This window comes from Tamandua tetradactyla, chromosome 18 (assembly GCF_023851605.1).
Source record: "Tamandua tetradactyla isolate mTamTet1 chromosome 18, mTamTet1.pri, whole genome shotgun sequence".
NCBI classification, from domain to species: Eukaryota; Metazoa; Chordata; class Mammalia; order Pilosa; family Myrmecophagidae; genus Tamandua; species Tamandua tetradactyla.
Window position 1 is genome coordinate 76,490,971 of NC_135344.1, and position 23,610 is coordinate 76,514,580.

The 23,610-nt window shown below is 36.5% G+C and overlaps 1 protein-coding gene across 15 annotated transcripts in view; it reads right to left on the reverse strand.

The window, feature by feature from the left end:
- SPIRE1 (spire type actin nucleation factor 1) overlaps positions 1-23,610 on the reverse strand; it is a 362,107-nt gene that overhangs the window by 327,418 nt on the left and 11,079 nt on the right. For 14 of the 15 annotated variants that reach the window (XM_077136029.1, XM_077136030.1, XM_077136026.1 and 11 more), the window contains exon 2: positions 12,805-12,839. In XM_077136029.1, the coding sequence (XP_076992144.1) occupies positions 12,805-12,839 (35 nt within the window). Of the gene's footprint in view, positions 1-10,741; positions 10,811-12,804; positions 12,840-23,610 lie in introns of those variants that run through there. The other variant, XM_077136040.1, reaches the window with a different exon arrangement.

Consider the following 23,610-nt stretch of genomic DNA (forward strand, 5'->3'; position numbering starts at 1 on the left):
CATAAAGAAACAGGAACACTTAATCACTGATGGTGGGAATGTATAACGGTGCAGCTTCTATGGAAGACAGTTTGGCAGTTCCTTAGAAAGCTAAATATTGAACTGTCCTACAACCCAGCAGTTCCTCTACTTGGTATATACCCAGAAGATGTGAAAGCAGGGACATAAACAGGCATGCCAACAGACACCGATGTTCACAGCAGCATTATTCACAACTGCCAAAAGATGGAAACAATCCAAGTGTCCATCAGTAAACAAGTGGATAAGCAAAGTGTGATGTATGCATATGATAGAAAACCACCCAGCAGTAAGGAGGGATGAGGTCCTGAAGCATGAGACAACATGGATGAACCTTGAGGACATGATGTTGAGTGAAGTAAGTCAAACACAAAGGACAGATATGATTTGTATGATTTCACTAATATGAACTAACTAGAAAATATAAACTCAGAGTCTTAAAAAGTAAATTACAGGGTACCTAGAGATACACAGAAACTAGAGAAGGGGAGCAGTTACCTAGCAAATATATATAATATTGTTAAAGAGGTTGAACCTAAGTATTTGGGAATGGATAGAAGTGATGGTAGCTAGCTATTGGGATTTTAAGTAATACTGTTGCATTGTAGGTGAATTTGGTTGAAAGGGCTCGTTTAGTGTCATGTATGTCACTGACAAATACTATAAATATGTCTTGCATAAACTACTTCAAATATATGATACTTATACAAAGAGTTAATAATAGAGAGGTGTATGGAAAAAATGTACGTATTGCAAGCTACATGTTATAGTTAACAGAGACGCCTTAACATTCTTCCATCAACAGTAACAGGTGTACCACACTAATACTAGGGGTCAATGTTAGGTGGGGTAAGGAATATGGGATGCTTGGAGTTTTCTTTTTTGTGTCTGATATTTTTCTTTTTGGAGCAATGAAAATCATCTAAATTTGAGTGTGATGATGATGGCACAACTAGGTGATGATACTGTGAGACACTGTATACTTTGGATGGAATATATGGCATGTGAGTATATCTCAATAAAATTTGCAGATTAAAAACAATAATAAATAAATGCCTCAGTAAGAATAAATATATTTTTAAAAAACCTTTCCAACAAAGAGAAACCCTGGACCAGATGGCTTTATAGAAGTCCCCTGTAATTAAGTTTCCTGGTCTCCAGCTGAGGTAATAACACTATGCTGTTGTCTCTAACCTCTTCAAGCTGCAATGACCCTTCTGACAAAGGGAGGATCGGTCACCTTGAACAGTAAACAGACTTGCAGGCCTTGATCAAAGGTTCAAGGGTCAACCAAATGTTTACCCCTATCCAACTTAGTTACATTTTAGTAAACCCAAATAGGAAACTAGATTGCCCTCCCTACACTTTTTATAGTACTCCCTAATTTTTCTCATTTTCCAAAGAATCCTTCAATGTCATCTGTCTCATTTTCCTTTGTTTCTCTCCAATTCCCTTTGATTCAAATAATGCATCTAAGTCTAGTTTTTGCAGTCCTTCAAGGAGGCAGGTTTGAAACTGTGAAGTCCCCTATCTCTGTTGGCTGAAAAAACACTTTCTTCATATGACCAAACCAGTGTAAAAGAGCCATTTTCACTGCACTGGGCAAGGACCAAAAGGCCTGCAGGGTCCCCTTCAGCTTCACTGGTGAAGAAAAGAAACTCAACACCATTAGTCACTAGGGGAATGCAGTGCAACACCACAATGAGATACCATGTCACACCCACCAGTTTCACACCCATGAGAATGACTATCAATAAAAATAAAATTTAAAAACCGCAGAAAACAACAAGTGTTAGAGAGCATGTGGTAAAACAGGAACCCCAGTACATTGCTCGGGGAATATCAAATGGTGCAGGCACTATAGAAAACAGTTTGGCAGTTCCTCAGAAAATTCAATAGAATTATCGTAAGATCTGTCAATACCACTTTCAGGTGTATACCCAAAGAATTGAAAGCAGGAACTCAAACAGATATTTGCACACCAATGTTGATAAAGGCACAATTCACAATTGCAAAAAAGTGGAAGCAACCCAAGTACCATGTTCACGGCCTTAGAACTATAAACTTAATAAATTCCCTTTTTAAAAGCCATACCATTTCTGGTATACTGCATTCCAACAACTTACAAACTAAAACAGATTTTTTTTTTAATGGAAAACAAAAAGTGTTTTGGCAAGGACATGGAGAAACGGGAACTCTCATGCACTGATGGCAGGAATATAAAATGGTACAGCTAAAAAAAAATAGTACAGCTGCTGTAGAAAATAGTTTGGAGGTTCCTCAAAAAGTTAAACATAGAATAACTACATGACTTGGCAATTCCACTTACAGACATATACTCAAACAGACACTTTTATACCAATGTTCATAGCAGCATTGTTCCCAGTAACCGAAAGGTGTAAATAACCCAAGTGTCCATCAACAGAGAAATAGAAAGTCAAAATGTGTTATATCCAAAATGGAGTTTTAATTCAGACATAAAAAGGGATGAATTAATGATACATAGTACATGTGGATGAACCTCAAAAACATTACACTAAGTAAAATAAGCCAGACACAAAATGGCAAATATTGTATGATTCCACTGAAATGAAATATCTATAATAAATAAATTCACAGAGACAAAAAGTAGCTTAGATGTTACCACAGCCTGGAGGAGGGGAGAATAGGGAGTTATTGATTAATGAATACAGAGTTTCCATTTGGGATAATAAGAAAGTTTTAGTACCAGATGGTGGTGCTAGTAGCACAACACTGTAAATGTAAATTATGCCACTGAATTGTTCACTTAAAAATGGCTAAAATGGGAAACTCCATGTTATATAAATGTTACCACAATTTTTAAAAAAACTTTTAAAGACAAAAACAGCTTGATCTTTCAGAAACTTTACTATGCCTTTTTGCCTAGAAAGTTCCAATCCATATACTTAAACCTTTAAGTTCCCATCAGCCTGGCTGACTCCATAAAGCTAAGTTTGTCTTTTAATGCAAAAATGCATATATTCCCTATGAGTAGCATACCAAAAATGATCAAAAGATAAGTCAGCTTTATTATGCACATATACAAAGACATGTCTAGAGGAATATTTTTAACAGTTGTCATTACTACATGGAAGCTATATGTACCCCAGGGAAAAACATGTCCTTAAATTTAAACCATTCCTGTGGGTGTAAACCCATTGTAAGACCTTTTAATGAGGTTCCTTCAGTTAAGGTGTGACCCACCTCCATCAGGATGGGTCTTAGTCCTATTACTGGATCCTTTATAAGTTAATGAAATTCAGACAGAGAGAAAGAGAAAGCCAAAGAAGTGAGAAGTTGAAATGGAAACCAGAGGAGAAGGAATAGACCAGGAAACACCACCATGTGCTTGCCAAGTGGCAGAGGAGCCAAGGATCACCAGTAGCCAGTCTTTGGGAAGACAGCATCACCTTGATGAAGCCTTGATACACACAACTCGCTTTCAGGCCAGGCAAATGTCAAACAAATGACATTTGCTAACTCTGAGGTATTTGGGGTTCTTGATTTGGACATTTTCCCAGCATCACTCAACACTATAAGCTAAAAAATGCCCATTGTTTAACCCAGTCCATTTCATGGTATTTGCTGGAGCAGCCTAGGAAACTAAAATCGAAGGTACTTTCATCTCTGTACCTTTCTAGGATGTTTTTTTGTTTGTTATTTATTTTTAATTCTTTTTTCTATGATGTTTTAATTTTTACGAACATATATCATTTCTATAAATAAAGCTACTTTGAAAAGGGAAATAAAAGTGTGATGCCACATCACCTTAAGTTTGTCAGCATTATACGATCTATGATGCAAAATACTTAAATACTTAAAAAAAAAAACTTTTTTATTTTGTTAAAAAACATTTAAAATTTAAACTTTTCAATAAGGTTAAATATTAACCCCCTGAAAGAGCAAATTATCAAGAAAACTTTCTACTCTATTATCAGTAACTTTAGTACTGGAGTTACTGAAATTACCTATATTGTAAGCATTGTGCTCTAAGATAGAGAATGTTTACTAAAATCATTTTGGTTACTCTGAAATCCTTTGCCAAACATACACCTGTAACTATCATTTGTCTTCAGATATAGTAAATACTATACACAGGAAAACTACTTTTATAAATTCTGTATTCCATGTTAAACCATGTGCCCTATATTTAAGATATCCATGGCCTACACAGAAAGGTCATTTTAATAAATGCTATCTGAAAGAGATACTAACCATACTAATGCTCTAGTCTACGTCTGTCAAAATATGAAATCTAAGTGGAAATTATTTATTAATTACATTATAAATACTCCTCTTCCATTCATCACTAAAATTAACGTTCAGAAGCAAGAACTCAAAAGCAGATAAAATTTTCTCTGAGGACACAAAAACTGACTTGCAGGCCATATAATTTTATGTCAAACAAATGGCCCTGCTAACTTTGGGGCACTTGGGGTTCTTAATCCAAAAAGATAGGAAGTGTAATGTTAGCAGTTCTTCCCATTCCTCTTAGCATGCTAAGGAGAAAGAAAATGCTCTTGTTATCAGCAGTTAGTGTCTTCATATATTGTTATTCTTTCAGAGAAAGCATATCATCTTCTTAACTTCTTGTCATGCAATTCCAAACATGAGCAGATTCAAGAGAAACTGCTTTTTTTCTATTGTTGACTTCCAATATTTAACTAGTTTCCAGTACTTAATTGGAGTAATATCAATATATTATTTCACAGTCACATAAAACCAGCCTTATTTATGGAGCTGAAGGTATGCAGAGATACAAACATTTTCTTAAAAATATTACATATCTCTTTTAGATTAACATTTTGGGTTACTTTTAAAATTAAGTAAGGTCTATAAGGTGTCAATTAAAAGAAGCAATATCTATCCAGTTATCACCTTGCATGCACATGAGTAGAGAGAGGTGACATCAAAGTGTAGTGGACAGATTTAGCTAATGACAAAATGGATACATTTTTAATATTATACTCTGCATTAAAGCCATAGTAAATTTACCCAACACTAGCTTATTTGGGGCTGCTCAGAAAATATTTTAAAATGTACATATAGTTCAGTTTGGGTCAAAACCTACGTAACTAGAATGGAGTACATCCAAGACACTAACTGATATGTTCTTTGGCTCAAGAACATGTCAAGCTTTCAGGTCCCTTAGAACTAGAGCAGTCTAGTTCTAAGTCTGACTTCCCAGAAGGTTCAATATATAGAACAGTGCTCAAACTGTTCTAAGTAATTCAGAATCAGAGCACTTCACAAATTATTACAGTGCAGGCCCTGTACCTACCTACTCTTAGGGGGTTGATGGTGAATTTACCCTCTGCCCGGTTTTCAACCGGAAAGAACACATAAAGCCAGGAACTGAAGTAGCCATAGGTAAGAGGCACACTAAGGAGACACTCAGCTATTGCGTTTTTCCACATAGGGCACTAAATTAACTATCAACGTTATTTATGTATAGTACTATGAATATAAATCTCTTTAAATAGTTTTCCTCAGTAAAGCTCAAATTTTTCTGCTATGGCAGATTTTTACAAACTATCTTTATCAAGTTAAAGATCTGGTAAAAGTTGATTTAACTTTATATAATACTTAAACCTATTCTACTAATCTGCCAAGAGGAACAGGATTGCTCTAGTTATTCATTTAACCTTTCCTGCTAAACAAAAAGGGCCTCTGGGGCTACATAATTAGTGGTGGTTAAAAGGAGAGGAAAAAAAAAAATTAAAAAAAACAAAAGAAGAGAGGAATGTGACAAAATTCAGTAAGCTAGAAACAACAAAGAAAAAACTCAATTAAAATACTTAATCATTTTAACCAGTTAACATTTTTATATGCTTAAATACTTAACAATTTTCTTCAAAGATAAGATTATATAACCCATAAAACTATTTAAATAATGGCAGTAAGAAAAACTTGTAAAATGGGGTAAAAGCTATCCCTAAACTGTGGATCAGACCTGCTTCCTTGATAAGTGAGTAACCGTGAGTATAGAACAGTCATTCAAGAGTTTGTAAATTGCAAGTCTGAAATGTGAGTCTCTCCTAGGAAGAGAGAAGTATGGGTAGCATACTGCTTAAATTACATGTCCTACTGAAACCTACAGGGACATAAACATTTAAAAATTAAAACAAAAAGTACAGGGACAAAAACCAGAGCTGAGGTCGCCTGAAAGCTTGGGGAAGGGAAGCGGATGACTACACAGGAGCCCAGGAGAGTCTGGGAGAGAAAAGCTTCTGGACATGAACTGTGGAAGTGGCAAACGTGACTGCATTTGTCAAAACTCACAAATGAGTTTTGGTAAACACTAAAATGGTAAAACTTTACTGCATGTAAACTGTAACTTTTAAAATGGAGGAAAATCATGGGGAAAATATTGTTATTAAATATATTATTAAAGTAAAAAAATTACATTCTTTAAAACAAACCATATGAAAGAATTTCCCTTCAAGAATTTAAATGCTGGAAAATACTGCTGTAACTGAATACAATAAAAAAATTTTCCAGCCAGTGAGAAATAAGGTAAAAATACCTTAATACAGTTTAAGAAATATGAAGCTAATCTTGAGGCAGAAGATCACATAAACACACCCATTAAAATGGCCATTATCAATAAAACAGAAAACATGTGCTGAAGAGGATGTGGAAAAAGAGGCAAGCATTCAGTGTTAGTGGAAATGTAGAATGGTGGAACCACTCTGGAAGGCAGTTTGGTGGTTCCTCAAGAAGCTAAGTATAGAATTGCCATGTGATCCAGCAATCCCATTACTAGGTATATATTCAGAGGAACTGAAGGTAAGGACACAAACGGACATCTGTACACTAATGTTTATAGCAGGATTATTCATGGTTGCCAAGAGATGGAAACAGCCCAAATACCATCAATAGACAAGTGGCTAAACAAGCTGTGGTATATACAGAGGACAGAATATTATGCAGCTGTAAGACAGAATAAAGTCATGAAGCACATAATAATGAGGATGAAATTAGAGGACATTATGCTGACTGAAACTAGCCAGAAAATAAAAAAGGACGAATATGGTATGGTCTCACTAATATGAACTGACGTTAATGAGTAAACTCTGAGAGTTAAAGCTGAGAACACAGGTTTTCAGGAGGTAGAAAGAAGGTAGAATTTGGTCATTTCATGCTGAAGAAATACAGAATGTTCAAAAGGACTGATTATAAAGACCCAGAAATGGATAGCACAGTACTATCTCATGGTAGAGGAATATTGTAAGAATACTGAACAAAGCTGAGGGTGAGTATAGTTGAGGGAGGAGGGCTGGGGGCATGTATGACACCAGAAGGAAAGACAGGATAAAGACTGTGACGGTATAACTGAGTGAAGCCTAGGGTGGACGATGATGGTGATTAAATGTACAAGTAGAAGAACGTTTTTGCATGAAGGGGAACAAATGAACCTCAACATTGCAAGATGTTGAAAATGGGATAGCATATGGGAAAAAATATAATCAATGATTATTAGAGGTTACAATTAACAATAATATTGTAACACGCTTCCACTGAATCTAACAAAGGAAATATTCCAAAGCTAAATGTCAATAAGCGGGGTAGTCAGGGAGGGATATGGGATTCTTTGCAAAGAAATGGAAATGTCCTCATGTAGATTGTGGTGGCGAAGGCAAGGCTGTGTGATTATACCAGGAACCATTTATTTTGTAGTTAGGTTGGATTACATGATGTGTGAATAAGACTGCTTAAAAATGAACAAAGAGGGCAGTGCAACGGTGGCTCAGTGGCAGGATTCTTACCTTCCATGCCAGAAATCCGGGTTTGATTCCCAACGCCTACCTATGCCAAAAAAAAAAAAAAAAGAACAAAGAGATACAAGTGCTGGGGAAAATGTGGAGAGAGAAATGAACCTATTCACTGCTGGTAGAGAAGTAAAGTGGTGCAGCCCTTCCAGAGGGCAGTGTGGTGGCCCCACAGGAGGCTAGGGGTGGGTTTGCTGTATGATCCTACAACCTCATAAAAGATGTAAACTTGGAGGAACTGAGAGCACGGACAAAAATGGACATTTGCACACTGGTGTTTATGGTGGCAGTGTTCACGAACTGAAATGGATGGAGGTGACCTAAGGGTGCAATGCAGACTGGAAGGGGAACTGTAGTGCATACATACAATGGACTATTGAGCAACTATCAGAAGGAATGAAGTTGTGAATCATGTAACTAGGTGAATGAATCTTGACTGCAGCAAAATTGAGTGAGAAAAGCCAGAAATGATAAGACAAATATTGTCATGCCTCACTAATATGGACTATGTTGTGCAAACTATGAGAACTGAATTTGAGAGCACTGGTTATCAGATAAAAGCCTATTGTAAAGGTTCCTAGATTGTAATAAGCTCTTACAGCAGTCATATCTATTCCGGAGATGCAGCTGTTATTTCTAAATTCTGAGATGCTGAGCTCTTTGTATATAAACTGTCATTCTGTGGAACTGTGGGCATTAGTGTGGCACCTGAGACTCACAGCTAGAGTCCTGCAGCTATGAAATCAGCATCACCCCATACAGAAACTGTTAAAAACACTGAAAAAGTCATCCAACTTCAATTAGAGATATGAATGATGCTGATCTGGGTAGGACCAAGGTAAATCAGAATAAAGGGTAAAGGATGATACTGACTGCATTTTAAAACATCAACTTCTGTGTAAGACTAAAGGAAGAGATGTTTATCTGGTACGAAATTTATATTTTCAATAGACACTATCTAATTTAACTTGCATGGTCAGTTTATTACAGTACCATAATTACATGGAACCATGTATAGGGAGTGAAATCTTATTCGTTTGCACAGGTTGGTATGATGCCCTGATACATCCTGGAGTAAGCTCGGCAGAGATTATAAAGTATCTGCCAAGTCCCCTTGAGGAACTGGGGGAAAAAGTGGAAATATTAAACTCCCCCACCTGAGGAAGACCTGATATTCTTACAAGCGTTGGCGACTGTTTGGGATGTTCTTTTTCCATTTTATTTTAATTTTAGTTCTTATATTTATTTTTTTGGAGTAATTAAAATATTCAAAACTCAACTGTAATAATGAATACACAGCTTTATGATGATACTGTGAACTACTGATTATACACATTAGATGATTATATCTCAATAAAAACCACTGAAGAAAAAAAAAGATCACGTAAAAGTTGATCTAATGCCTATGGATAGCTTCCTTGCTTTTTCTGAACTTATAATATTATTTGGTTTCTATTAATATAAATATTGAAAAGGTAATTATAAGTAGAAAATATTTTATAACATGACTTTTATGTACTACAAAAACCATTAAAATAAAAACAAACACTGAAGTTATCTGAATGACAGTCCTAGAGCCCCAGAAAAGTGAAGGGATTTTGCTTTTCCTCATTCCCCCTGAGGCTCCCAGTGAATCTGGGCACTGTGCTTAAGGAGTAGGAACTTCTCTCTCCCTCCAGGGAAGTCTGTGCCTCCCAAACAAGAACAATAACACGCTCCCAACCCAGGCATCCTGCTGAATGCTCTACAATCACCACAACCCATCTGAAGATGAATTTGAGGCACAGACCAACAGGGGAGCAGGAAAGGGTGGAGCCAGGGGCTGAGCCCAGTCATCTAGTGAGCGCCCATGCCCCGCCTGACAGCATGCCTTCTGGTCAGAAAAGGCTGGGACTGAGCCTGTACTACAACGTGCAAGACAGGATGCAGTACTCCACCTCATCTGTGAGCCTCCCACTTCTACTCACTCACACAATCTCTCAGAAGCCACTCTTTCCATTTGGACTTACTGTCAGCAAGAGTTTGATGGGGCTTCTAACTTACAAAATGAACTGAGAATAACTTTACTCAAGAGGAAAACAATTAAAAAGTGAGAAGAGGCTTCCAGAATCACTTTTCTAATCCAGTATAACCTGAGTCTCAGAAATGGCCCTGATTTCTTTTTTGGCCAGAAAGATCGGTATAAATCCAAACATCAAGGATTCCCTCAACTTCCCTCTTGACTACAACAAGATTCTACAGTTTACCTTCCTCTCATCCCTCGATTTCATTTCACGGGAAGAAGAACCTCTGGCTACGCATACTTCAAGCCAGCAGCTCTCAAATGTTTTGGTCCCAGGACCCCTTTACACTCCATCAGTTACAGAGGCATCCAAAGAGCTTTAGTTTATGTGGGTTATAACTATCGCTATTTATTGTATTAGAAATTAAACTGAGAAATATTTTAGATATTTATTAATCCACTTTAACAATACTAGTGTTAATTAGGTGTTAATATAAGTGATACTTTTATGAACTACAACTTTTTGATTTTTTTCAAAATCAAAAACACAGTGAGAAGGGTGGCACTGCTTTACCTTTTTGCAAAACACTTACTTTCATGCCTTGTTTAATAAAAAACAACTAGACATTCTCAGACCTGATTCTGCATTCAATCTGTTTGACAGAATAACAGATTGAATGCATAGCCTAAATCAGGTAGAGTCAGGCAGCATCTAAAAACTCCACTGTAAACTCTTAAAAGAATGAAAGTAAAAAGGCAAATAATGTCCTAGAATTAATTTGAAGATAGTTTTGACCTTGTTGGTGCCCTGAAAGGGTCTCAGAGATCCTTAGGGACCCCAACCTACCCTTGGAGATGCATGCTTTTGTCAATCTATCTTCATGCACATATGCCTCCATGTGACTTTATTGCGTATCCCCTCTCTCACCTGAACTCACAGCCTCACTCCGTTGACATCCTTACATCACCAGCACCAACTCACTTGCACTGTTCTAACCTAAAAACAAAGCAGCAAAAAGAGCCTTCCTAATTATGCTGTCCCCTCAAGCAAGCCTTCTCTCATGCCACCAAACCTCTTGAAAAAGCAGTTTCCACTGACTCTACAGCCTCATCACCCTCTTTCTTTTATTTTAATTACAAAAGTAATGCTAGAACATATTTTTTTAGTTCAACAATAAATCACCACCCAAATCCCAAATTCCTCCCCAGATGTAAGCACTGTAACTCCTACAAAATTCTCTAACTTTATGTTCAAAATATCAGATTGAATTTTTATTTTCTTATGATTTGTCCCCTTCAAATAGTTATATATAAAAAAGCCTAATAGAATGTTCTGATTAGTTAGATTCCAATTCTTTTAATGACTTAAATTATGGCTAAAAAGGATAAATGCTATCATTAGGACATAAAAAGAACTGATGCTCCCACACAAAGCCTGTACTAAACTAATGTTAAAAGCATGTCGAATTTTTGGCAGTACAACATAATAAGATACTATGAGACATATGATTAAACCAGGTATGCAAAATCCTCACTTTTCATTAACTAGCTGCAGATGAATGCTGACTATATTTGTATTATCCTAATAAATAACAGTGCCATTAGGGTTTATAAAACATATTCACATGTATTCTCTCTTTAAAAATTCACAACCCTTTAAAATTAACAGGGTCTATCACTAACATTTTGTAGGTAAGAAATCCTAAATTCTGACAAAAAGAAATTTCTTGGGCCAGCCACAGTGGCTCAGCAGGCAGAGTTCTTACTGCCATGCCAGAGGCCCAGGTTTGATTCCTGGTACTTTTCATGCAAAAAAAAAAAAAAAAAAAAGAAAGAAAGAATTTTCTTGGTCAAATCAGAATAGCTAGAAAGATGCATACCCAGAACCACAAGATAGATTTTCTGACTCAAATAAAATACCATTCCTTTATATCATATTGAACAGTATACTGAAAATTCCAGCAGTTTAAAAATATCATTTTGCTTATTTTTAAGACTATGGACAACTATTTCTACTTTCAAAGTTGACTAGAAAATTAAAAAAATGAATTATGTACCTTCTGAACACACAAAACAAGATATATTTTTTGCTTGTTATACAACAATTATTCAGGAAGCTTACTTAAAATAAAACAAGTTAAAATTTACTAAAACCTACGTCAATATGTGGATGCATTACAAAACTAGAAATACTACATCTTAAATCCTAAAACATTATTCAGACATTGCCATTAACAAGAGACCTAAGATCCCTAATCTAAGGATAATGTAATTGCTACTGAAAATATGTCAAACATATATAGAATATCACACATATATAATACATAGATGTTGCCCACTTATTTTAGTACCAGAATCTTGAACACTAAAATTATTTAAATTCTAAAAAACAATAAACCTACTTACATAAATAACAAAGCATTTAATTCATTTCTTTTTTTTTTCGGCAGGGGGAGGGGGAGAGGCACATGATCCAGGAATCGAACCCAGGTCTCCTGCATTAAAGGCGAGCATTCTACCACTGAACCATACACGCATCCATTTAACTCATTACTAACCTTACTAAACACTTTCCAAATCGCTATTTTTCCTACAATAAAGCAAGTCCATAGGAATCAAACACATTTAAGTGATTTCTTTATTATGACACATCAAACTGAATTACAAAACAATAAACTGAACTTAAACTCTTTCTTATAAGGACTGCAGATCTTGGCTAACTCAATTCCAAAAATAATAGAGGAAAATTTTAAACTGTGATTAAGCCAATCTTCATAATACATCCTGTCATTTTAAAACAATGGATAAAGACAATATTTTCTTCACATTTTACTCTTCCTAAATGTAAAGATAAATATCTGCTCTCAATACATTCTTATCAGAAGACCAAGAAACCACAGTAAGATATTTCAGCACTCAAATTAGTCTAAGCAGGAGTGCAAAGCTGCTTTATGTTTCAAATATATTTTTATATTTCAGCATGTCTCTTACCTCTGTTTCTGTACATTGTGAATATCCCAATTTACCTGGAATAAAAAAACAAAAACAAAAAGTTAGTTTCAAAATATTTTAGCTTTTTATCACTGATAAAAATATTTGAGCTACCCTGAGCAAAGTTCTATGATATCTATGAAACTATCCAAGCAAACAGAAGTGCTAGAATGATCAAATAGAAGGTCTTGCTTAGTGATTTAAATTTAAATAAACCAGAACCTCAATTTTCTGTAGCACATAATCTAAATCTATCTTTATAGCATTTGAACAACTGAAACACAGGGAACCCAGAATAAGAAAGAGGTCCTTTAATCTTATATAGCCTAATGTAATGTCTGGAAACATCCTAGAGTATACTACACAGATAATCAAAAAGTACTGGCAAGTCCCTTGAGGGATGGGAGAAAAAATATGAAATTATTATTAAACTTTACCATCAGGCAATCCCCTGATACTGTGTCAAATTTAGGGACACCCAAATCAGTGGGCCAAGCCATTGATCTTTTGAGGCTTACTCTTGTGAAGCTTATGTAGTTAGCGGAGAAGCTTAGTCTACCTATATGTATGCCTAAGAGTTACTCTTGTTGCTCAGATGTGGCCTCACTCTCTCTAAGCCCAATTCTGCAAGTGAAATTATAACCCTCCCCACTACATGGGAGGTAACATCCAGGGGTGAAAGTCATCCCTGGGATGTCATCCCTGAGATGACTCCCAGGGATGAGTCCAGCCCTGGGAAAGTAGGATCAACAATTTCAATCTGACCAAAAGGGGGGAAAGAAGTGTCACTAATAAACTATCAGGCAGAAAGAGTTCAAATGGAATCAAGAGGCTACTCTGGAGGTTGCTCTTAAGCAAGCTTCAGTTAGACACTGCTACCTATTATAACCAGTCAAATCCAAACCACGGTCATTCTAGCCAATCCTAAAGAACATCCTGGGCAATATATAAGATTCCACAAGGGTTCCATGCACTAGAGTAACTTTCCAGAGGCCTACAGTCTTCAGATGGGTCCCTAGACCAGATGAATCCTGAAAGCCTGGGGGGCCCGCCCATCCTCTCCAGAACATCAGCTAGTTCCATCTCCCTACCCCGTATTAATGACAACCCCTTCCAACATGAAAAAGTTAGAATGGCATAACCCAAACACCCCTAAAGAGAGGGATGGAAAGTTCAAAGGGGATGGTGGAGATAGAAAGAGAAGATAGGACTTAACAAATGAATATGATTGCTGAATCATTAAACTGGTATCTCTTTCAGTATCTTAGAGCAGGCAGAAGTAAAAACCTAAACTTGTCAAACTCTGAAATACGTTCTACAACTAATTGTTGCACTGTACTTTGACATTTATTACTTTTTTGTATATATGCTATTTTTCACAAAAAAAGGAAAAAAAGTCAATTGTGATGATAAAAAATATATATATTTAATCCTTCTAGCCTCCTATATTCTGGGGCAGCTAGAAGGAAAAATCTGAGAGGATCATATGGTAACCCATGACAAACTCTGGGATCTGTCCTGTAACTACCTGTTGAAGAGTGCTTTGAAAACTACTGCTTTTTTCTTTTTTGCTTTGTATATATGTTATGTTATAGAATAAAAAGTTAGGGCGGGCCACAGTGGCTCCACAGGCAGAGTTCTCACCTGCCATGCCAGAGACCTGGGTTCGTTTTCCGGTGCCTGGCCACGCAACAACAACAAATAAAAAGTTTTAAAAAATTTAAATAGATCCAAATAGAGAAAAAAATGTGAAGATTATACTTAATTGTAATGACATCTAAAACATTGACATACTGAATAAGCATAAACACAAATTAAAAATAAAAATGCACTGATCGGAATCAAAGGTAACTTCCTCAATATGATAAAGGGCACATATGAAAAACTGACAGCCAGCATCCGTACTCAGTGGAGAGAGACTGAAAGCTTTCTACCTAAAATCAGGAACGAAACAAGGATGCCCACAGTCACCACTATTATTCAACATTGTACTAGAAGTTTTAGCTACAGCAATTCCATAGGACAAAGAAATAAAAGGCATCTAAAGTGGAAAGGAAGAAGTAAAACTTTCATTATTTGCAGATGACATCATACTATACTTGGAAAACCCTGAGAAATCTACAACAAAGTTACCTAAGCTAATAAACAAATTCAGTAAGATGGTGGGATATAAAATTACTGTGCAAAGATCAGTAGCATTTCTATACACAAGCAATGACCTAAATGAGGAGTCAGTTACGGAAAAAATTCCATTTAAAATAGCAACTAAAAGAATCAAGTACTTAGGAATGAACTTAACGAGGGACATAAAGGACTTATACACAGAAAACTACACAACATTTTTTGCTAAAAGAAATCAAAGAAGATCTAAATAGGTGGTGTGCTGGTTTGAAATGATGTATGTACCCTAGAAAAGCCATGCTTTAATCCTAATCCCATTTTGTAAAGGCAGTCGTTTCTTCTAATCCCCATTCAGTATTGTATGTTTGAAATTTACTGTGACTGTGTTTGCCATGCGCCTTTCCAGAATGAGAGAGAAACCCTGAAAATTACTGGCCTTCTTGAACCAAGGTTATTTTTCTCTGGATACCTTTGATTTGACATTTCTATAGACTTGTTTTAATTGGACATTCTCTCGGCTTAGAACTATAAACTAGCAACTTATTAAATTCCCCTTTTTAAAAGCCATTCTGTTTCTGGTATATTGCATTCTGACAGCTAGCAAACCAGAACAGGTGGAAAGTTAAGATGTCGATTGTACCCAAAAGCTAATTCTACCCAAAAGCTAGCTACCAAATTCATCTGGAAGAGAAAGAGACCCTAAAAGCATTCTAAAAAAAGATGAATGAAGTGGGAGGATTAAAACTTTCTGACTTTAAAACTTATCAAAAAGCCATAGTGGTCAAAATAGCATGGTATTGGCACAAAGAAGCATTGATCAATGGAATCAAACTGAAAGTGTAGAAACAGACCACCAAACCTATGGTCAACTGATTTTTGACAAGGTCCCCAAATCCACTGAACTGGGACAAAATAGTCTTTTCAATAAATGGACATGAGAAAACTAGATAGCCATAGCCAAAAGAATGAAAGAGGACCTTTACCTTATATCCTACATAAAATTAACTCAAAATGGATCAAACACCTTAACATAAGAACTAGTACCATAAAGCTCTAGAAGAAAATATAGAGAAACATCCTCTAGACCTAGTAATAGGAGGTAGCTTTCTAAACTTTACACCCAAAGCACAAACAACAAAAGAAAAAACAACTAAATGGGAACTCCTCAAAATCAAATGCTTCTGCACCTCAAAAGACTTTGTCAAAAAGGTGAAGAGGCAGCCAACTCAATGGGAGAAAACATTCAGAAATCACACATCGGACAAACATTTGATATTCTGTATACATAAAGAAATTATACAACTCAACAACAAAAGAACAAACAACCCAATTATAAAATATGCTAACGATAGGAATAGGCATTTTTCTGAAGAGCAAATACAGATGGCTCAAAAGCACATGAAGGGATGCTCATTTTCACTAGATATAAGGGAAGTGCAGATCAAGACTACAATGAGATACCACCTCACATCCATAAGAGTGGCTACTATTAAACAAACCGGAAAACTATAAATGTTGGGGAGGATGTGGAGAAACTGGGACACTTATACACTGGGGTGGGAATGTATAATGGTACAGCTGCTATAGAAGACAGTTTGGTGGTTCCTCAGGAAACTAAGTATCAAGTTGCCTTATGACCCAGCAATAGCACTGCTCGGTATATACCCAGAAGAGCTGAAAGCAGCGACACAAACAGACACTTGCACACCGATGTTCATAGCAACATTATTCACAATCACCAAAAGATGGAAATAATCCAACAGCCCATCAACAGACAAGCAGATTAACAAAATGTGGTATATACATACGATGGAATATTATGCAGCAGTAAGATGAAATGACGTCCCGAAGCACATGACAAGATGGATGAGACTTGAGGACATAATGCTGAGTGAAATAAACCAGACACAAAGGGATTGATACTGTATGACTCCACTTTTACTACCACAGAAAAGGTAAAATCAGAGGCTTCTAATACTGAAAAATAGGGGACTTCGAGATACATAGAAGCTAGAGATGGGTGAACGGTTAGCTAATGAGGTTGAACTCAAATGCACAGACGTGATGGTGGTTCTCTAGGGTTCTATAAGTAATGTTACTATATTGAAGGTGAACATAATTGAAAGGGGCTGTATAGACCTATGTGTCCCACTGATTAATACTAGAAATATAAAAAAGTTCTTGCAAGACTACTTGGAAGATATGATTTGTGTACAGAGTGTTTAAGTCCAGGGTACCGGGGGAAAACTGCTATTGCAGGTTCTGAGCTGTCTTTAACAGGAAGCATCAGCACTACCACAGCAACAGCAAGGGTAAATAATACGGGGAGGGACAAAAATTAAAGGGTTCTTGTCCTTTTTTTCAGATTTCCTATTTGGTGAAGGTGTGTTTATTGGTTATCTTTCTCTTGGGAACAATTAAATTATCTAAAATTGAGAGTGTTGATGGACTGCAGACTTGGACACTATACATGATGCCTAATGAATGCAGGTGGCTGAAGGACGCAGTGTCTGAGAAGCAGATTGGTGTATGATCAAATATTGTGCTGCTACAAAAAGGAACGAAGTTATGAGGTTATGAGGCATGCAACATTGTGAATGAATGCGTGGGACACTTGGTGAGGCAAAATAAGCCAGAAAAGAAAGAGCAACTACTGTGTGGTCTCCTCTAGAAAATGGTTATAAGAAAACAGGGGCTTAGATTGTCAGTTCTTATGGCACACATTTAGTCCAGAGTGGTAATTATTATTTCTGGATTTTGAGAGGCTGTTTTATACATGTATAACCTGGAACTTAAGAGATCAGAATGAAGCTGATCAGGTCGGGATTAAGGTAACTTAGTTGGGGCAAGGAAGATATTGTCTATATTCTAGAACCTCACCTACTCTTTCAGACCAAGAAACAACGGTTTGTTTTTTCTGGAACCTTAATTTTCTGTAGCACGTAATCTAACTCACCTGTATGGATAGCTCATTTAAACAACTGAAACACAGGGAGCTCAGATAAGAATGAGGTGCTTTAATCCTGTATAGCTTAATGTAACGCCTGGATTCACCCTAGAATATTCTAAGCAGATAATTAAAAAATATTGGCAAAGTCCCTGGAAGGATGGGAGAAAAAATGTGGAACTATTAAACTTTACCACCAAGGGTACCCCTGATACTATGTCAAACATTAGGGATACCCAAATCAATAGGTCAAGCCCATAATCATGAGGCTTGCTCTTGTGAAGCTTATGTGTGCAGCAGAGAAGCTTAGCCTACCTATAGTTATGCTTAAGAGTTACCTCCAGAGGATCTCTTTTGTTGCTCAAATGTTACCCTCTCTCTTTCTCTAAGCCCAATTCTGCAGGTGAAACCACTGCCCTACCCCCTACGTGGGACATGATCTCGAGATGTGAAAGTCTCCCTGGCAGCGGGGGAGCTGACTCCCAGGGATGAGTCTGGCTCTGGTGCCATGGGATAAGTAATGCTATTCTGACCAAAAGGGGGAAAAGAAGGATAACAAATGATGTATTAGTGGCTGAAAGAGTTCAAATTGAGTCAACAGGCTACTCTGGAGGCCACTTTTATGCAAGCTTCCGTCAGACATTGCTATCTATCATAACCTGCCAAATCCTAACCATTCTAGCCAATCCAAAAGAACATCTAGGACAATATATACGATTCTACAAACGTCCCGTGCACTAGGGTGTCCTTCCAGAACCCTACAACCTCCAGATGGGTCCCTGGACCAGATAAGTCCTGAAACCTAGAGCACCCAGCCTCTAAAAAATACCAGCTAGTTCCATCTCCCTACACCATATTATCAACCGCCCCTTCCAACATGAAAAAGTTAGAATGGCCATAGCCCAAACACCCCTAAAGAGTGGGATAAAAAGATCAAATATAATACTGGAGTTATACAGAGAAGGTAGGGTTTAACAAACAAGCATGGCTGCTGAATCACTATATTGGTATTTCTTTTAGACTGCTGAATCATTATATTGGTATTTCTTTTAGTCTCCAGTATCTCAGAGCAGATAGAAGTAAAAACTTAAAATTGTGGAACTATAACCCATAACAAATCTGTTACGAAATCTGTTCTACAACTAATTGTTGTGCTGTGCTTTGAAATTTATTGTTTTGTATATATGTTATTTTTCACATACACACACAAAAAGTTGATTGTGATGATTAAAAAAAGTTTACTCTTTCTAGCCTCCAATGTTCTGGAGCAGCCAAAAGGAAAAATCTGAGATGATGGTATGGTAGTAAGTGACAAACTCTGGGGTCTGTCCTGTTAACTACTTGTTGAAGAGTGCTTTGAAAACTATTGCTTTTCTCATGCTTTGTTTTGTATGTATGTTATATTATACAAAAAAAAAAGTAGGTAAAGGATTTGAACAGACATTTCTTCAAAGAAGATACCAAATGACCAATAAACACATGGAAAGATGCTCAACATTATTAGTCATTAGGGAAATGCAAATCAAAATCACAATAAGATACCATTTCACAACCACTAGAACGGCTATTAAAAAAAGAAAGAAGGAAAGAAAAGTGCTGACAAAGATGTGGAAAAACAGGAACCTCCAAGCACTGCTGGTGAAATGCAAAACGGCACAGGCCTCCCCTATAAACAAAGATTAAAAAATGGCACAGCCCATGTGCAAAACAGCTGGCAGTTCTTCAGAAAGCAAAACATAGAGCTACCATATTATCCAGCAACTCCACTTCAAGACATACCAAAAAAGATGTGAAAACAGGGACTCAAGCAGATATTTGCACATCCATGTTCACAGCAGCATTACTCACAAAAGGTGATACAACCCAAGTGGTCATCGACAGATGAATGGATCAAGAAAGTGTAGTACATACACAACACATGGTATATTATTCAGCCATAAAAATGAAGGAAATTCTGATATATACTACAAAATTGATTAATCTTTAAGACAATATGTTGCATGAAATAAGCAAGACACAAAAGGGAAAATATTGTATAATCTCACTCATATGAAATACCCAGAAAAAGTAAATATATAGAGTTGGAAAGTTGACAGGTTACCAGGAGTGGTGGGTGAGAGGGAGGAATGAGGAGTTATTGCTTAATAGTCACAGTGTTTTGCTGGGGTGATGAAAGTGTAGTGACAGTAGCACAGTACAGTAAATGTAATTAATGTCAGTGAATTTTCCACAAGAAAGGAGCTTTAAAAGAGAAATTTTTGCATTTGATAAGTTATTACAATAAAAATTAAAAGTAAAGGAGAACTCTGAGAGGAAGCACCCCAGGTCAAATGATAAAAAGATGTCTCTAGAAGATGACAATCCCAAATTTTCTAGTACTTCCTATTAACTGAATAATTGTTTTTCTTGCATTTCATACACATCTCTGTGTATGATCTCTTAAAGTCTCATCTCCCATTTGCAGCATCTGATCAAGCATGAGATTAACCTAGCCAAGAGGAAACACACCCGGGGCATATCAGGTATTTCTATCCCTCAAATTTGATCTCCTTTAGATATATCATGATAACTCTGCCATGCATATCCACTTAACTAAATATATCACTCATTCTCTTTCAAGATTTGGTTGTATCTGATATAAACTGTAAAAACTACACATTTTCAGCTGCTTACCCTTTATTATATACAATGTCAAGAAATGCCTTCTTTCTGTTAACTAACTTCATAAGTTATATATTGCATTACATTTATGAGAAAAATACTAAGTTCTCTCAACATAAATAGAATAAAAATGATCATTAACAACACAAGGAGGTCAGAGCTGAGGAGAAGCTAACCTTAAACTAATTTAAGGAACTTTAATAATTTTCCATCAGTAAAATTTAATTTTACATACATGAACCAACAGAACAAGCTAAATATTTCATCCAAGATATATTTTAACTTGCAAGTCTCAAATGAAGTTAGTTCCAAGAGTTTAGGGGGGACATTTTTACATTATGTTTTATTATTAATATAATAATGATGTAATAAAGAAACTAAATTAAACTATTAATAAATGAATATCAAACAAGTTTGAAAGTGGTAAAGAGAAGGAAAAACTAAATTCAAGAACATATAATATTTATATGGGAATCATTTAAAATTTCTTCAAATGGTGATCAAATACTAATTAACTTTTCTTGATTTTCTACCAGAAATTTTTCCACCTCCCATGACAATGCATCAGCATTTTCTTATTTTACTAAAAAAATCCTAAATATCTGGTATAGTCACTAAGGCTACTCTACTGATAGTAGACTAATCTTCAAATTTTTTTCAATCTCAAGAGTAATTTTATGGACTTCAAAACATATTATTTATTTAAGATTGTTTTCAAAGTTCTTTAACAGTCTTGAATTAAAGAATCTTACAATACTCATCATTTTACAAAGGGAAGGAACTGAGCTGTTCATTTTGTACAGTATATATGAGCTGACTAAATGCTTTCCCATCAATGTCTGCATTTGATTACAACAGTCTTGGAAGAACAACTGGACAAATATTACTTCCACTTTGTAGGTGAAAAAATAGAGAGCCAGAGAGGTTATGGCTTGCCTGAGCCATAACAAGCATCAGAGCCAAGAATCAAAACCATCTTCTGCAGCCAACTCTTATTTCCATGTTACCAGGTGATATAAAGCAGTGGATATGCAGCCATGCAAAGAGCAAGGGAAGTTGGTAGTAATCAACATGACTACTTAGGAAAAATATTTTCCAGGTCAATTTAATTTCCAACAAGTATAAGTCATCATCTTGCCACTCGAACTTACCCCTCCTGTCTTCCCTAACATCCAATCACACATGCAAGGAGGTTGGGAGCCTCAAGAGTTTTTCCTCTTTCTCTTCCCCAAGTAAAAAACTAAATAGCCATGTCCTGTTCTACTTCCTGAATCACTCTCAGTCGGACTTTTTCTCGCCATTCCTAGTGCCCCATTCAGACTTCCATCATCTCCTTTTTGAACAACAGTAATACACTTACTGGTTTGGCAACTTAAAGGTTACTAAGAGCTAATAATATACTGACGTTTTTGCTCTTAGTTTTACCTAATTCAATCCATTTTCTGCAAAGTCCCAGTTATTTTTCTAAAAAGAGTAATCTGATTACACTATTTTCCTGTTTAAAACCTATATATGGCTTTCAATTGTCTACACAGGCTATAAATACATACACGATAGTGTGGCACAAAAAGTCTTTCATAATTTGATCCCAACCAACATACCTTTCCACCCTGTCTCCTTGGCCACCACTCCCACACACATCCTATGCCCCAGGCACAGTGAACCCCTTTTGCAAAGAGGCCAAACAGGTTTAACCTCATGTGCCAACTCCAAATGACTGGTAGAAGCTGCCCGAAGCACCCTGTTGAGAACTCTGTGGCAGTTTCTAAATTCAGCAGCAAAACTGTGATGACTGATTAGTGATGTCCGCTTCTGGTATGGGGAAGTGGGAGGCAGTGCAAACCACACACCTACCATCAAAGCCCTGCAGGCCCTTGAGTAGTGCATGATGTTCTTACCTTCTAAATCTCTCTGCTCGTTGTTTATTACGCCTAGCATCTCCTTCCCTTTATCTCACCGGGACCATTCAAGACCTCCAGAAAACAGATCTCTGAGAAACCTACTTAATGTCACCAGGCAGTCAGTCACTCTTCTACCCGGACTCATATAGTTTTCTGCACATCTCCCTCGTACTGTGAAATTATGGTGCTGCCCTGTAATTATCAGTGTAGGCTTGTGTGAACTTCTTCAAGGCATGGGTGCCCTTTAGTCTTATCTTCAACATCTAGCACACTTCCTCGCACAGAAAAGGCACTCAAAGATTGGTGAAATGAATAAATGGAATGTAAAAGGGGAGTCCCCTAACATGGTATTTTCAATAAAAATTTAGGACAGTAAGGCCAAACCCTTGTTTGTTTGGTTCAGGTTACCTATGGTGGTTGCTAGTGGCATTCTTCCACTACCCTCAGTTATGCTTATAAACATCTATAGCCCCAGAAATTCAAGCTATTAACGGAATATACTAGATAGAAATTTTGCTTCAAATTAGATGGTGAAATGTTTACCACAAGTAGCATAAAAAGACCTAAAAGCCAGATTTCAGAAGCTGAATATGGGGCAATATATCCTGTTACTATTAGGGGCATAGCCCTTTCATATAACTGACACTTGTCAAATCCTTATTAAATTCATATTCATTTTGCAGGTTTGTTTTCATTTTAAAAGTCTGTAAGGTAAAACATCTTGTAAACTTTGAGCAACATCTACTAATGGTGAACAAATACACAATGAACTAGGGATTCTGCTTTTAGGTATATACTCAACAGAAATGCTACATCTGTCCATCAAAAAAATATGCTCAATAATGTTTAGAGCAGCACTAATTGCAATATCCAAAAGCTGCAAATAAATCAAATGCTCATCTGGAGTAGAAAGATAAATAGAATAATTCAATAGAATAATAAAATAATGTGAATGAACAAAGTATAACTACACACAACAATATGGATCAAGCTTACAAAGTTCAGAGAAAGAAGTCAGACATAAGATAATACATATTTGATTCTACACATACAACTTCAAAGACAGATGTACGTAGGGCTCCAGAAGCCACAACAGCGGTGACTCCTGAAAGGGGTGCAGGAAGGCCCTATGGGGTGTCAATCACGTTCTGCTCTGTGCAGTACTTTCTTCTGCCG